Source organism: Hydra viridissima, unplaced genomic scaffold, assembly GCF_058129835.1.
Source record: "Hydra viridissima isolate aposymbiotic clone 2 unplaced genomic scaffold, HvirCarnegie_v1 scaffold_1, whole genome shotgun sequence".
NCBI lineage: Eukaryota > Metazoa > Cnidaria > Hydrozoa > Anthoathecata > Hydridae > Hydra > Hydra viridissima.
Genome location: NW_028324300.1, coordinates 8,047,923 through 8,065,091, shown reverse-complemented (window position 1 = coordinate 8,065,091; position 17,169 = coordinate 8,047,923). Strand labels below are relative to the sequence as shown.

The 17,169-nt window shown below is 30.7% G+C and overlaps 1 protein-coding gene across 4 annotated transcripts in view; it reads left to right on the top strand.

Annotated features, from left to right (window-relative positions):
* Positions 1 to 16,733, top strand: part of LOC145187517 (protein unc-13 homolog B-like) — a 34,138-nt gene extending 17,405 nt beyond the window's left edge. For all 4 annotated transcript variants that reach the window (XM_090076884.1, XM_090076883.1, XM_090076885.1 and 1 more), the window contains 21 exons: positions 106 to 162; positions 267 to 448; positions 601 to 686; positions 985 to 1,040; positions 1,136 to 1,203; positions 1,295 to 1,391; positions 1,607 to 1,675; positions 1,778 to 1,852; positions 1,973 to 2,050; positions 2,131 to 2,208; positions 2,318 to 2,406; positions 2,669 to 2,722; positions 2,851 to 2,955; positions 3,101 to 3,155; positions 3,298 to 3,360; positions 3,447 to 3,527; positions 3,601 to 3,748; positions 3,841 to 3,936; positions 4,080 to 4,115; positions 4,282 to 4,405; positions 16,094 to 16,733. In XM_090076884.1, the coding sequence (XP_089933010.1) occupies positions 106 to 162; positions 267 to 448; positions 601 to 686; positions 985 to 1,040; positions 1,136 to 1,203; positions 1,295 to 1,391; positions 1,607 to 1,675; positions 1,778 to 1,852; positions 1,973 to 2,050; positions 2,131 to 2,208; positions 2,318 to 2,406; positions 2,669 to 2,722; positions 2,851 to 2,955; positions 3,101 to 3,155; positions 3,298 to 3,360; positions 3,447 to 3,527; positions 3,601 to 3,748; positions 3,841 to 3,936; positions 4,080 to 4,115; positions 4,282 to 4,405; positions 16,094 to 16,382 (1,986 nt within the window). In that variant the 3' untranslated portion in view covers positions 16,383 to 16,733. The remainder of the gene's footprint in view (positions 1 to 105; positions 163 to 266; positions 449 to 600; positions 687 to 984; positions 1,041 to 1,135; positions 1,204 to 1,294; positions 1,392 to 1,606; positions 1,676 to 1,777; positions 1,853 to 1,972; positions 2,051 to 2,130; positions 2,209 to 2,317; positions 2,407 to 2,668; positions 2,723 to 2,850; positions 2,956 to 3,100; positions 3,156 to 3,297; positions 3,361 to 3,446; positions 3,528 to 3,600; positions 3,749 to 3,840; positions 3,937 to 4,079; positions 4,116 to 4,281; positions 4,406 to 16,093) is intronic.
* Positions 16,734 to 17,169: the final 436 nt, after the last annotated feature.

The following is a 17,169-nucleotide window of genomic DNA, read 5'->3' as shown; positions in this document are numbered from 1 at the left end:
ACAGTGTACCCGTTTCATTTTTTGTGTTCAATTTTTTTAATTGAAAGTGATATCAATATTTTATTACTCTTTGATTTTTTACTTAAATATATTTTTCTTTTAAAGGTTCAAGAATACAATGCACCTCCTCGTGCAGCTCATGTTGTCACTGAATGCGTAAAGGTATGTATTTTTGTATGCATTTTTTAGTTATGTTTGTATGTATGTGTATTTATCTTTATTTCAAAGTTAAATAGTAACTCTTTACTAATTGTGTTCAACTTTAGAACTGCATTGAGTCAAATTATAAGTTTATTTACTCCAACTGCCATGAGCTCAGTGCTGACACTGACAGACAGAATGAAGATAATACTGGTACACAGACCATTGAGTTCTGGGTAAAACTGATTCGTTTGGTTGTTGGAATTATTGAAGAAGATCGTGATGTTTACACTAACATACTGGATCAGTATGTTTTATGCTCTACCATTTTGTGTTAATAATTTAATTGTTTTTTTTTTTTTTTTTTGAAGAATAGATGAGGTGCATGCTAAATAAGTAAGAATCTATTGCTTCTTCATTCTCTTATAGGTTAAATATTTCATTTGTTTGTTTTTCCAGGTTCCCATCAGATTTGAATGTTGGAGAATTAAGTGCTTTTAGATTGTGGACAATGTTTGGTGAAAGTCTTCAAGAGTTTTTGGCAGGTGAACTTTATGGTTTTGTTGATTTAACCATTTGTAACTCCATATTTTGGTTTGAAATGTTTTTAGAAAGTAAATGCATAAGAACATTTGCGTAGCTTGTTTCTTTTGTCTTTCTCAGTTTATAGTAATTTAAGAGACATAATTTGTTATTTAATAAGTTTAAACTGATAGAAAACTAATTTTGTAAGTTTTAGCTGAATTTGCTAAATGATCATTTTATGTTTTTTATTTGAAGAAAATTTTTAGTGTTTATGAGATTTACTGTTGGGGATTTTTTTTTTGAAAAACCATTTTTCAGAACAAGAAAAGCTTCAAACATGGACAAATACAGAGTACATGAACTTATACTTTAAGGTCTGTCTAATTATTTTTGTTTCAGTATTGTAGTTTTCAATTAGTATAGAAAAAACTAATCAGGCTAAAAATGAAATCCAAAATTTAAAATTTAGGTTAAAACATTTGGCCGACTCATTGAACATGTTCCTGAGTACAAAGCTTCACCACCTTTATACATTTAGTAAGTTACATTATAGTTGAGTTTTATATATGTTTGATATACATGGAAATTGCCAGAGAACTATTATCTTTTTAATTTATCTGATTTTTAGTTGGTTTGAACCATTTATTATGATGTGGTTAGATGAAAATGATGATCTATCCATGGATTATCTGTACAATGCTATTGATAAAGATAAGAATGAGGGTGTAAGGTTTATTTTTCTCATATTAAAAAGAAAGATATATAGAAATGAATGCTGACCAGAATTAGAGTTGAAAAAATTCAAAGGCTCTTAAAACAATCAAGTTCTTTGCTATAAAGAGTATTTAGAAACAAGAATTACTAAAAGTTCTATTTTATTTAGTAAGATAACTAAGATATTTTAAATTTGTGTTTTTAAGATGTTAATTACCATTTTTAGTTTGAAAAACAATCTGAGGAATTTAGATTTTCTTTCTCTGTTCCAGATATTTTTCTCTCACTTATTCAGGTTTGTTTTTGTTACATTTTTTTTTTAAAAAGAATTGTAGCTAAGATATTTTATATCATGTATTAGAGTTTAAAATGTGTCATTCAAGAAGTTTAATTATAGAGCTTAGATATTATCAAAAAATTGGAGCTGCCCTGTTTGGATATAGAACGGAGATTAATCGATCGTTTTTCTCAGGTAACTGAAAGGATAAAAATTTGTTTTTAAAAGATGGGTTCAAAAAATTGATTTATCTAAATTTACAATTTTTTAACAAAGATTTTACCATTTTTTATATTTTATTTTTATCTACAATAGACTGTTGCACAAGTGTTGCTTCGTTATTGTGAGCTTATTGTTCAAATTTTTCAAAAAATATGCCATTGTCATATTGTGGTAAGTCTAAAGTTTAATAAATAAGAAAAAGTTTCTTTTGCATTCTTCCCTTTGTTAATATAAAATATTTTTTATGACAGGCATGCATTTTGATGAATAATGTGCAACAGTTGCGGGTGCAACTTCAAAAATTGTATGAATCTATAGGGCCAGAAAAGGTAAGATAAATGTTATGTTATAATTGGATTTACTGTATATATCCATATACTATTTTAAAGTATAGTTGATGATAAATATCTTGCATGAAAATATTTTTTAACTTTTTAGATGAGTGAGAAAACACAATCTTCTTTTAAAGAACTTCAGCAAAGCCTTTCTCAGTATCTTGATGATCTCAGTGTTCTTTATGCTACCAGGTTAGTTACCAGGTTCTTTTGCGCATCTAAGTTTGCTTTGATCTTGATATTACACTGTGATTTTAAAAGCATACACGTTGCTGCAAGTTTAAAACTTCTGTTTTTTGTTTTTTATAAGTTTTTTTTCAATTGATTTGATGTAAAAACTATTATTCTAACAGCATGGTTAATGTTATAAAGTTTAACTTGTGTTTTTTAATATGCTTAGGTTTTTATACATCATCAATAAAGATTTTTATTGATACTTTTTATTGAACTTTAGTCTTTCAGAGAAAATTCAAGAATGTTGCAAGTTGTTAAATGTGCAATTAGTCAAGTAACATAATAATAAATTTTCTATGTTCTTATCCTTGTTTTTTGTGTGTGTTTATATACTTTTTTTTGTTGGTATTTTTTAGCTTTTTTTTTTTTTAATCATTACTTTACTTTTTACAAATACTCTAGAATAAAAGGTGTTGGGTCAAATGCAATGTCTAATATGGAAAAACAACTCCTTGAAAAAGATGCTGAGGATGTTATGCATGCTCTCTTTGTTTTTATGGAAGACAAGTATTTAAGTTTTAACATTTTTAAATGTAATGATTGGTGTAGATTATTATTGTTTTTGATAAACTTTTTTTGATATAATTTGCTCTTTTGATTTTATTACACTGTTGCATTTTCTAAAACTAAATCAACAACAATATTGTTTTAGTTTTCCCACATATGCAAAATACTGTGAAAAACCTGTATTAAAAAGGTTGTTAAAGGTATTGCAGTTTTCTTAGAATGTATTTGATTTGACATGATATATTATTTTATTTTATAAATTCTTTGAAATTTCCTGTATAAAAACAATTTTATGTCAATACTTCTTAAAAAATTTTTTTTTCTTTTTTGTTATGTTTTTAGGAATTATGGAAGATGGTGATGAATAGTATAGAAAAGGTTATAGTGTTGCCCCCTCTGCCCGTGGTAAGATAAACTTGCATTACACATGAGACTTTTTTTTTTTTTTTTTTTTAAATTTTAATATCTTTGTTTTCAACACTTCTTTTAAGGAATGTGGTGTGCAAGGAGATTCTCACAATCTCAACCCTCGTCAATGTAAAATTTTAGAAGTTGTACTAGAAATTGTTCAGGTAAATGTGTTTTCTTTGAATTCAAATTTTTAGCTTATGATTGTTTATAACATAGTTCCTTTATTTGTATTAGAATTTCTTTCATGCGCGAGGTGACGGTTTAAAAAAATCATTCCTTGAAAAAAGTCCTGACATAAAGTCACTCCATTATGCCTTGTCATTATATTCTCAGACAACAGACTCTCTTATAAAAACATTCATCGATACTCAAGACCAACAAAGTATGTTTCAAAAAGCTTTTGTTTTCTTTCTTTTCTTTATTTTTGTTTCTATTTTTATTGTTCTCACGTACTTTCTTTCATTCTGGTTTTAGGTGCTTTTGCTGGCGATGATTGTGTAGGTGAGATCGACATTCAAATTGATTTATTTACTTATGCAGCATCTGGAGAACACAAAGTAACAGTTAAAGGTTTATACTATAAATTTTTATTTTCTCTTTAAAAATTTACTTAAGTTACTTATTTTCTTATTAAGTACGCTAAAGTGGCGTTAGACAGTTTTGTTAAAATTGCTGAAATATTATACTTCAATATTTTATGGATTGATTTTTAGTTGTGGAGGCCAAAAATCTGTTGTGGCAGACAAAAGGTTTAATTTTTATAGCTTTTTAGTTAAGATGTGTAATCTTTACATGGTTAAGATTTTAAACTTCTGTAAGGTTATAGATTTGTTTTCTAAAACAGTTTAAAGAAGTTTATTAAATTTCTTAATCTTCTTTCTGTTTGATAATGAGCTTAAATTCCATTATTTTTAGGTGTTTTTCGACCCTTTATTGAAGTTAACATTCTTGGTCCCCACCTTTCCGATAAAACTAAAAGAAACTCTACTAGGTCGAAGAACAATAACTGGTCTCCTAAATTTAATGAAATTATGAACTTGTAAGTTAAAATTTGTTTACTTAATTTTCATTTCTTAAATATGCTTCGATTCAAAAATTCTTTCCTCCTGCTCTGTAAGGCATTTATTCTATTATTAATAGTTTTTTAAACATCAAGTGGTTTTATAAATATCTAGTTAACAAATCGAATTTTCATTAAAAGGAGCTTTTTTCTATGCATTTTTTAATGATTAACGATGTTATTTGACTTTTGCACGTATATATTTAATTGCAGATAAAAGTTTTTTTTTTTCTAAAAGCAAGATTTCCATTTAAATTTTTGTTTAAATTTAATTTTCCTCTACCATAAAATATTATTTTTCATAATCTTTCAATATAAAACCTGCACACAAAAAAAGTAAACTAAAACTTTAAAAAAAAAAAAAAAAAAAACGCAGTTCACACAAAACTCAAAAAGAAAATAATTTCCAAATACATGCAAAATTAGCTTCACTACTTTGTGTTTATTTCAAATCGCTGCAATTCCGTTCATAATTACACTTTAGTTTTATCTAATATACACCTTAAACCAACGCGAATGTGTTTCATTGAGTATGAATTCAGTTTACCTTAAAAACCATTAAAAGTCCGTTAAAAGATAAAGAAATACTTTAAGATTATCTATATTTTAACACAGAATTTAAAAAAACCAAATGCTATAAATAGCATCTTATAAATTGTTCTATTGAAAATAATAGCAGCAATATCTATGCATCGTCACAATTTCCTGAAGTGAAATCAATAACTTTGTGCTGTGCCAATTAATTGTTGCTAAAAATAGCAACTTTAATTTTGTAACTTCGAACTATTTCAGTACTTTTATTGAAGTCCTTTTTTAAAAAAAAAGCATTGGCTACTTTTCTCTATTGCGCTCTCATTAGTGTTCTGTCACTCTACACCAATCAAGTATTCTCTCGTAGTTTATACAATAACCAAATAGTGTTTTGTCATTTACAGACCAACCAAATAACTGATCAACTCTCTGTCTCTTTGCCTTCTTCTTTAATTTTTATCTATCATAGATAAGTGTAACAAAACGATGTTGTTTTCACTCCAAATTCGTCTGTTGTCGTTTCTGTCGTTTCACAAAGCAACAAATCTTTTTTTACTATCTGTTTACCAGGGCATCCTGATACTGTTCCCCTGCGTTTTCTCAATGTTACTTGCAGTGTCTCGTCTACTCTAGTGTAACCAGTTAAATTATCTGAACTTCTTGCAGAATCGCTGTTCTTTGACGAGTTCTTTTTTACTTTAGCCGGCAATTTTTCTAATGTATGGCATCGTTTTAATCTCAATTTTCTCTGAAAGATGCTTGCTAAGTTTGTGTGAGTAATCATTGTCGTCACTTGATTTTATGTTACCATTAATGATTTACTGTCTTCTGTGCTAAATAAATTTATACGTTTCGTTTTAAGAATTTTAGCTATTTGTAGAATGTTACTTCTCCTGTCTCATGATATTTTGAAAGGATATATACGGTTTGTGTTTTTGTAGTTTACGCTAAAGTGCTGTATAACTGTGCTTTGTGACGTCTATTTTTATTCTAATCTTAGAAATAATGTTAATTTCGCATAAAAATATTTCTAAAAGTACGCTTGTGTTTTAATGAAAATTTAAATGTTACAGCTATTTCTGGTTATTCCTCACATGCAATCTTCGAAAGTTATCGTTCAATAACTTTCCTTTTTTTTTTTGTGGAAAACACTTGTGTATTGTTTTATAAGTTTTAGAAAAACAACCCAAAAAAAGATAAGCAGTTATTTATGGAATCTTTAAAAAGATTATCTTTTTTAGGATTCCATAAATAACCATAATTAGAACTAAATATTTGCAATAGGAAATTTATATTTAGTTTAGCATGTTTGAAACATTTCACTGATTTAAAGGTTTCCAGCCATATGGAGGCTGAAGAATAAAAAACATAAATATGACGCAAACTGCAAAGGTTTAAAAAGTTTACAAAACAAAAAGCTATAACCTTACTTGACTGTTTTGTTTTTTAAAAAATTTCCATGGAATTCAATGATAAGTTTTGCAAACGTAGTTATCGGAAATGTTGATTTCGATCAGTTCCTGTCTTTCAAAATACTGAAATTTGTGTAATTAATTTTTTTCTAATTGTGATTCATTATAACGCTGCAATTATTTGTTGAATGAAAGTCTCATGTGTAAACTTAAATGTTTCGAAAGTAAACTTTCGAAGTTTCGTGCGTTTTCTTTAACTTCAGCTCGCAGAATATTGTGACCAATATCAAATTTAGTTGATGGTGCGGAACGAGGAGGCTTTTTTTGGTTTTACAAAATTATTCAGTTACTTAGAGGTATTCAGAAGTAATGATAATTTTGCTTATAGTTGAGAAAAATTTTTCTTTCTCAAAGTATATCTTGTGATGTAGAGCATTTTGTTGTGCGTAAAAGCACTTTTTTTTTTTTTAATAAAAAAAATTGCTTTTGCGCACAAACAGAGAACAGAAAAATCTTATCGAGCGTATATTTTGGTTTGTTATAAATTTGGAAAATCAGTCATGGAAATCCATGACAACGCCACAGAACACCGAGAACGGCAACTTAACGACAGTGATCCTTATATTTCTTTACACCAACTTGAAGCCCAAACATCTTTGTCCTACGGTACCATTGAGAGAATCATTCACAGCTATCTTTTTCTTCGAAAACTCAACTCAAAAACAGAAGCGCGTAAACTTTGGTTTTTGAGCTGAGTTTTCGAAGAAGTTTTCGACAATGCCCAAGAACAGTCGTCCTTCTTGACCATCTTGGCACATTGTAATTTTTGGCTTTTTAGCAAAATCAAAAAACACCTAATTGACAATAGAGATATTCAAAGCCTAAAAAAAGCATATTAAAGAGAGTCGTCGCAATATCCAAAGAAGAGTAGCCAAAGACGTCTGGATCTATAGAGAATGCATCTATGCATAGATAAGTCCGAATACTTTGAACAACTAATTAAATAAAAGTTATTGTCATCTTTTATTTTTACTTTTAGTTTATCGCATCTTTACTTCTTGATGCTTCACTAAGTAGAAAAAAGTAAAGAACGTAAATTTTATAATTCACTTTCTTTACGGTACGGTTTTAATTCCTTACGATTCTGGTTCTAAACCTTTGAATTTATTTAAAAAACTAACGTTTGGTTACTAATAAGGCGCAACCGGTACAATGTCTGGTACAGGTTCTTTGTTGCAGAAACTTTTTGCGGAGGATATTATTTCCTTTGCTTAGAGACCATCAAACTGATTAAATGAAATTGTAAAGAAATTGCTAAATTTATGAAGTACAATTTTAAAAATGCAGAAGGTTAACTGTCGTAGTGTTTACACCATTCAACGCTGAACTCTGAGTTCTTAAGAAATCTTTTTATGGGAAAGAAAATTGAGCAATGATATATAATAACTAGATATTTAATTCGCGCTTCAGCAGTGAAGCAAATTTTTTGCCAGCCAAGTTTTGTTTTGCCAGCCTGAAATGACGCAATGATAAATCAAAGCAAAACAAAAATGAATTATTGTCAGTTTAAATAAAACGGCAACCGGCATTTAAAACTTTAAAAACTTGCTTCACTTTTTCTTACGGAATTTTTGTGGAGTCAGACATCTAGTTAATATATATCATTGAGTTTGAGTTCAATATTCACTTTCGCAAGATTTTATACATGCTGTTCTCTTTCGGTTCGCTTCTTGAAAAATGAGGATTTCTAGTTCGGTTTATTCATGATGGGTTTAGGTTCTTTCTTATCCCTAGTTGATATGTTGTTAAGCCTTCAACACCATAGACAAGTTTCAGAGTTTAGATGGGGTATTTAACTTTCTTGGGCGCACATATTACCGTATATACTCTTGTATTAACTGCCGGTAAAAATTATTATTTTAATATACTTTAAAAGAACATTTTATAAAAATTTAAAAATATTTCACGGTAAAATTAATATTTTATGAGCATTTTAATTTTCTGGCTCGTGCATTAACCGCAACCATAACTTTTACCACATTTTTTGGGTAAAAAAGTGCGGTTTATACGTGAGTATTTACGGTAGGCATAATTAAGCTCGCATAAACAGCAAGTTTCATTAAGCTAAACACTAGAGCAGGGATGGCCAAAACTAGAGCACTAACATGGCCAAAACTAGACCACTAGAGCAGGGATGGCCGCATGCGGCTCTTGGAATTTCATTTCGACTCTTTTCGTATTAACTTTACTTAATCGCAAAACTTATTTTTTTGAAATGGATAAAGTAAATACTAACAATAATCCACTTCGCTACAACAGTAAGAAAAGAAATATTGATGACCAGAAAAGAATATTTAATAGGCACCGCCGATTCGGTTCGTAAAATCCGCAAAAAGCCAATCCGACTTATTTTGCGGATTAAAATCGTCAGTTCGTAAAAATTTTTCGGATTAATAATCCGAAAACTAATTTACGAACCACTAGCGAATTTTTTTTTTGCGGATTCACTTCGCTGTTCGGATTATCAATCCGAAAAATTTTTACGAACCACTAGCGGATTTTTTTTTTTGCGGATTCTCTTTGCTGTTCGGATTATTAATCAGAAAAATTTTTACAAATCAATTTGATTTTAATTCGTTTAGCGAATTATACGAATCGCGTTCCGTTCGCGTCACCATTAAATGGTGTGGTCCAAAAAAATTACGTTTTTATTATGTGCGCGTCCTATAAATAGTGGATTTCTTTTTTATTTTCAATCAGTTCTATTTGGAAATCTTAACATACAACAATTCGTTCAACAGATCAAGTCTACTATTCTTCACCTACATTTATTACGGTAAGCCAATATTATATTAATTTGATTTAAAAGTTAAGAATATTTCAAACTGAATTTTTGCGTTTTTTTTTTTTTTTTTTGTGGATCGAATTCCTTTGCGAATTATTTCGCTTTGCGGATTGCTTCAATTAGTGGATTGGTCCGATAAAATTTATATTGTAATATTTCTTCTACTTAAATATTAACAGAAATAAAAATAGAAATAGAGATAAAAACTAGTTTGAAAAATTGTTACGCTCATTTCAATAATTAAGGCAAATAATTAGTTCTTTTATTGAAAACTTTATGCATACCTCTAAAATATCATTTATTGTTAAGACGAATATTAAGGAAATTTTTCAAATAACTTAATAAATAATTAGTTCTTTTTCGGAAACTGTTTGTATGCATCAAAAACAATCACGTTTTATTAAGGCAAATATTAAGGAAATATTGAGGCAAATATTTCAATAAAAAGTCAGTAAATCGAAAATGTGATTTGATCCGTGTTTTCGAATTTTTAATCCGAAAAGTAATCCTTATTAACAATCTGATCCGTTTTTGTGGATTTTAAATTCAATAAATAATCCGAAATATTCGTCCGATCCGATATGGCAAACTCAATCCGATTTGTTTCTTTTTTTTTTTTTATTTCACTTTTTTTTTCTTTTCAGATGCCTAAGCTGTCTAATATTTGGGAATTCTTCAACAATGTGGAGGAAAACAAGGCAAAATGCAAGGCCTGTGGCAAAATATACTTAATCAATAAAAGCACCACAAGTCCTTTAAGGAACCATTTGAAAAGAGTCCACTTGAATTTATATAAACAATTAGAAAGGAAAGACAAGCAAAAATCAACAATACCAAACATTTTTGATGAGCTTGCCTCTGAAGACTCAGATTTTGAACAAACACAAGAAAGAGGAAAAAAGAGGAGATGTCCACAAACACAAAAAGATACACCAGTATCGCCACAGCCTGGACCAAGTGGAACTTGTGGCACTTCCAACACACAGACACTGCAAGGCAGAAAACAGGCTACCAAACCTGAATGGGAAGTTACTGACATCAATCAAATAAGAACTGTTGTTGACATTACTAAATGGGTGATTGAGGACACTCAACCATTTTCTATTGTAGAAACTGGCGCATTCACCCGGATGATGAGAACTGCAACCAACGGTCAATTCAGAGCCATTACAGCAAAGAATATATCTACAAAATACATTCCTCTCTTTTTTAAATTCATCAAGGAACAAGTAAAAAACATTTTAAATTCAGACAAGTCAAATCTTGATGGAGTGGCCTTTACATCCGACGTGTGGACCACTGATCACACCAATTTGTCTTTCATGAGCCTTACACTCCACTATATAGATTCAAAGTTCCAATTAAAGCGCTTCTTGGTAGAAATGTCCTACTTCCCCGAACAACATACTGCCGACAATATTGCCAAGAAGCTCAATGAATCTATCAACAAACTGGAACTTGATTTTGGAGTCAAAACCTGGATAACAGTCGACGGTGCAGCTAATGTCCAAGCAGGTGTTAGGAAATCAATTGGGGTTCAAAGTGCAATTTGGTGTGTCGACCACCGTCTAAATCCAGTTGTCAGTGGTGCTGTCGATGATAAAAGATGTCCAAAATGGTCAATTCTCAACCACAAAATAACAAAATTAGTAGGTCACTTCAACCAGTCCTCTCAAAAAGCTATGACTTTAGTTAATGCTGCCAAAGCCTTAAAAAACTCCAGAACGAAGTTAGTACAGAGATGCCCCACAAGATGGAACTCTGACCTCCATCAAATGGAGTCTGTGGTGGATCTTCTTCCGGCGATGCATTCTTTAAAGAATCCGAACCCTACTGTTTCTGGAGGTTGTAAGTTGACAGATCTTTTACCAACAGATGATGAAGTGGAATCTATTCAATCTGTCATCCGGCTTCTGAGAGGCTTTTCAGAATTCTCTGAGAAATGCAGCAGTGAAAAGAATGTTAGCATCTGTTCCGTTATTAATTGCCTATACAACATCAGAGGAAGATTAGCAAGGGAGATGATCAAGCCAAAAACCGAGGTGTCATCAGAGCTTGCTCACTACTTCAATGAAGATCTAAACAGAAGATTCGAAGGGGAGTTGATGAATATTGAATTCTCTATAGCTCATTTTTTAGATCCTAACAGCAAGGGCATGTGCTTTGTGGATGAGGGGGAAAAATTTGAAGTAGTCAAAACTGCAGTAAAAAAAGCTATGGAAGAACTGTCAAAAAAAGAAATTTTGGCTAGCCAAAGCACTCCTTCCCCTTCAATGTTGGATGATGAAGATGATGACGACTTTGATTTCACTGAACAACTGAGGAAGAAAGTGTTTGGTGCAGGTTACATTAATCCTGGAGGTGAAACAAGCACCAAGAAAGCCATTTCTACTGAAATTGAGGGGTATTTGAATTCAAAACCAGTTCCAGCAAATACAAATGTACTGGAATTCTGGAAACAAAACCAGTATATTTACCCAATAATGTCAAGGCTGGCCAGAAAAAACCTCTGTATACCTGCTGCATCATCAACATCTGAAAGAGTTTTCTCAACAGCAGGGAATATATACAGCTCTAGAAGAACCAATCTTTCAATCTCAAAGGTTGAGATGTTGGTATATATGAAAGAAAACACTAAGCAACTCAGTAAAATTCAAGACATTGTGTGGCCAGGAAATGAATTTGGAAAATGATTAACTTTCAGTGTGATTTTGACTTTTTTTTTATTTCTTAACAAGGAAATCATTTCGTTTCATTGTATATTTGAATATTATAAATAAATAAAAATGAATCTTAATTCGAAAGCTTTTTTTATTCTGAATCCGTATAAATCCGTAAAAATAATATCGGTTCGGATTCCAATTCGAAAAAAATTTTTCGAATTGCAATCCGATCCGAAAGTATCGAATCGGATTGCAATCCGAAAAAATAATCCGAAAAAATTTTAACGAATTATTTTCCGATAAGTTATTTTCGGATTAAATCAATCCGTAAGTAGTTTGAACCGTTTAGCATAGATAACTCGGTGCACAATCCGCAAACCGATAAACAGTAACGAATCGGCGGTCTCTAATATTTAATGAAGAATTTGCATTTATTGAAAAAGAAAATAAACCGATATGTTTAATTTGTAATAAAGAACTTGCTCACAACAAGTCAGGGAATATTAAACGCCACTATGAAACTAAACATATAAATTTTTCCAAGGAATATCCATTAAATTCAGATTAGAGGAAAAATAAAATTGAATTACTCAAAACAATAATTAACAATCAAATGAATGCTTCATCTTTCAGTAAAGAATCAACTATTTCTACAGAAGCAAGTTTTGTTATAGCATGGAACATTGCAAGAGTAAAACATTCTTACTCTGATGGAGAATTTGTAAAGCAAAATATTTCAGATGTCCTCTTAGTTTTAGATCCTAAAAATAGCAAAATCCAAAGGTTAATTTCACAGATTCCTATTTCTCGACATTCAATTGAAAGAAGAATATCTGAGATAAGTGCTGATATTGAGCAGCAATTGTTGAATGACTTAAAAAACTGTGAAGCATTTAGTTTAGCTCTGGATGAATCAACAGATGTTCAAGATAAATCTCAAATGGCAGTATTTGTTAGGTATGTAACATCAGATGTAATTGTGAAAGAAGAATTACTAGATTTGGTTGAGCTAAAAGATACAACTCGTGGAGTTGATGTAAAGGAAGCTCTTGAAACAGTTCTACTTAAAGCCAATGCACCTATCAACAAACTTGTTAGTGTTGCTACAGATGGTGCACCAGCAATGGTTGGCAAACATGTTGGACTTATTGGTTTATTAAAAAGTGATCCTAAGTATCCAGAGTTCATTCCAGTTCATTGTTTGATTCATCGAGAACATTTAGTAGCAAAACATTCTCATTTTTCAATCGTTCTAAAATCAGTGACAGAAATTGTAAATTACATTCGATCAAATGCTAAAAATCACAGACAGTTTAAAAACTTTATTGATGAATTGGATCTTGCTGACAAACCAAATGACCTATCATTTTACTGTGCTGTACGGTGGCTTTCAAGTAGTGATGCTTTATATAAGTTCGTAGAATTATTAGAACCAATTAAATCTTTTTGATTGAAAAGAAAAAGACTTTTGAAATTCTTGATGATATGAACTTTTTGCAAGATCTTTTGTTTTTGACTGATATAATGCAACATTTACAAAGTCTGAATTTATCTCTTCAGGGAAAAGAAAAAATTATATCTGATCTTGCTCAGACTATTTTTAGTTTTCAAAAAAAAATTACCCTTTTTCAGAGAGATCTTACTTTAAAAACCTTTAACCATTTTCCTCAAATGAAGAAGATGATTATTTCTAATCCTTCAATTTAGTATGATGACCATAAGATTGAATCATACAGAGAAAAATAACAGAATTTACTAGAAGACTTTCAAAAAATGTTTATAGATTTGCATGCACTTAAATCATCTTTAGGATTTATAATAAATCCTTTTTTAATTGATATTATTGGTGATGGTTGTCCAATCCTATCAAGCATAGTTGAAGAAGTATCTCAATTTGAAACAGAACTATTAGATCTCCAAGAAGATCAAAATCTTCTGATGTTGCATAAAACACTAACTTTATTGGAATTTTGGAAGATAGTGCCTGAGGTTAAGTATCCCCTACTGAAAAAGATTAGCATAAAATTAATTTCAATTTTTGGTTCAACATACACACGTGAATCTTTATTTTCCACTATGAAATTTGTCAAATCAAAGTATCGTGCAAATCTAACCACTGAGCATTTGTCAGAATTACTTAGAACAGCAACTACAAGCTTGAAGCCAGATTTTAAGAGACTTACCAGTAAAGTTCAGATTCTTATTGCCTGATTGGAAAATTCATAACTTTGTAATTTAGTTACTTTTTTAAAAACTTATGACGTGAATATGCTTCTTAAAACAATTCTATAACTACTTTTTCTTGTGTGAGAGTAAAAGGGAATCAGATTTTTATTTAACTTGATTGAAATGAGTTTTTCGAAACACTTCCGATGTGAGAAATAGTTTATAAAGGTAACTCCGATGTGATGCCATGGTGAGGAATGGTATCACATCGGAGGTGCGATGTAGTCCGAGGCCGATGGGGAGAATTTCACGCACTCTCCGATATATTTCGAGATTTACGCATTATCGTACGATATTTTCGCCTAGTTTCACAATAAATCGTATATAATGTGTAAACTCGTAATATTGTGGTATTTCCGATGTATTTATCTATAATTACGAAGTTTTCGCAAAATTACAGCAAAATTTTGCAAGCCACCACAAACCATCGGAAAATATCAGAAAATAAAAAGATTAAATCACATTTCTCACATCGGAATTTACGCAATTTCCGATGGCGGGATGCTCTACTAAACACCCTCTTTGTCTACCATCCTGGCTTTATACGTTTTACCGATCCGAACTCAACTAAAATTAAAACCATGGCTGTGTCATCTAATAAAGCTAATAGGATGAAGCAGCTGACAAATGGAGTGGATCAAAAGTAAATTGCTAATGGAAGCCAGTTTTAAGTTTAACTAGAGCTCTGCGTTAGCCTAAAAAATTCCGACTTTGTCGGTTCGGAACGTAATCATACCTAATGTTACGACCTAATGTCGAAGTCGAACCGTAATCTAACCTAATGTTACGACAAAGTCGGAATTAAGTCGTTATGAACCGTAATCTAACGTAATAGTTCGTAATAAAACAAGACAAAGCTTTTAGTCAAAGCTTAAAAATGATTTATTGCAGTTTAAGTCATAATATAATTCATTTATTCAATTTACTAAAACTAGATTAGGATATCCAAGATTCAACATCAACTCATAAATTTCATCATCACGCAAAAATTTTATTTGAAACCTTGAACCAAGGTAGATTACGCAAAATTACGACAGCTTACGATTCATAACGCGGGAAATTCAAATGTTACGACTTGACTCGGAATGGAAGTCAGAATTTCCAAGTTTGTTACGAGTAGGTGTCGAACTTCCGACAAAAAAGTCGGTACGAGCCGGAATCGGACGGTTGTAACGCAGAGCTCTAAGTTTAACACAATGGTCACCATACAGATGCGCTCTCCATATCAGATACAGGTTCTACGAATTACTCTAACAAAATTTATCAATTGTTATGAAGAGTAATTTGACACTTAAACTTTATACTAAAAAAAAATTGAAAATAACTCCCATTTGCAATTACTTGCTAATTTTCACCAGAGATTATTTTAAATTTTATTTTCACCAGAGATTATTTTAAATTTTATGTTCACCAAAAATTATTTTAAATTTTATTATTTTCACTAGTGATTATTTTAAATTTTATTATTTTAAAGAGTAATCGCGAAACTAGTTTTAAAAATTTTTGGAGCGCCCCTAAAAATTAGGTTCGCGCCTATTCCCCTCTCTTCTTCCCATCTCCCCACACGTACCAAAAATTTTTCCACGAGTGTGACCCCTAAATATGATTTCTTATTTGTCCAGAAAAGAACTTCTCAGTGAGCGATATTCTTCAAAAAAAACCAATGTAAACAGCTTCTTTGATGAATATCGTTCATTCCAAAAGAAATTTTCCATATCAGTTTGATATTTTATTTTTAGTTATCAAAAAAATCAAATTATAATCAAATTATAGAATTTTTGAGCTTCTTCATATACTTCATATAATCGCGAGAAATAAAAAAAGGATCCGACGGAAAATAATCGAGCAGTAGCTTTCCTTTATTAAAAAAAACTTGATTTTGTCATTTTTTAAAATTTTGCTTCTTAAATTTGTTTGTTTGAATTCTATTTTCAGGTTATGATTAAAAATGCAGTTTTGTTATAATTTTTTAAAATAATTTTGTTTTTAGTCAGCTTGGAAACGAAGATCCGCTTTCGTCTTACGAACTACAAATCTCTGCAAAAGACTATTGTTTTGGTCGTAAAAACCATTTAATTGGAGTTACAGTGCTACCACTTCGCAATATTTGCGCTCGTGGATCTTTTGCTTCTTGGTGTACCTTGGGTAGATCTCTTTATATGAATGAGACAGGCTGGACTATATTGAGGATACTGTCACAAAGGACTAATGACGAAATTGCTCGAGATTTTGTCATGCTAAAATTTGACCGCCGTATTGATACGGAAATGGGTGGTTGATTTTTTAACTGACTTTCGCTAAAGTTTTGCAAAAACTTGAATCGCACCCTTCTATGCTCAGCGTTTTGTTACAAAAAAGATACAAAGACTGATGGTTTCAAGAGTTGTTCATCTTGCTGTTATATAAGAGAAAAAAAACCACGACTGCTTACACAAATATGCAAATGTATATACGCATGCGTTCACACCCTAGGGATTTGTGTATGTATTTATTGTACATACACACAGACACACATAGACACACTTAAAAGCTTAATAATATATTTTTATATGCTACTTTAACTGTAGGAGTAGGTTTCTATATTTTTGTATAATTCGTATTACTTGTAGAGAAAAAAACTTCAGTCAAAACTTCTCTTTTGCAACGTCAGCGTTTTTCTAAGTTTTAAATGTTTCAATAGAGTAAATGAAAGATTTTCAAAAGAGAGATTGTGTTCGTCTTAAAGTTTTTTACTGCATTTGAACTTCACTTAAGTAATCCGTTCCGACATAAATTTAAAATGCTATTACTAAAGCATGCTGTTACTCTATGTGCGTTTTCCTTTTATTCTCTGATGAAAAAAGTAGTTCGTTCTTAGATTTTTGCACTTATATTTTAGAACGTCCGCTATAATAGAGAATCTTACAAAGTAGAAGTGCTAAAGTTTGGAAACATTTTTTTTTTTTCAGTTTTTCTTTATTTTTCTGAAACTTTCACAGAAATGGAATTGATTCATATTTGGCATAAAAAAATTATTTTTGTAAATATCGAGGTGCAAAAGTTTGGGAAGATTTAGTACACTTAATT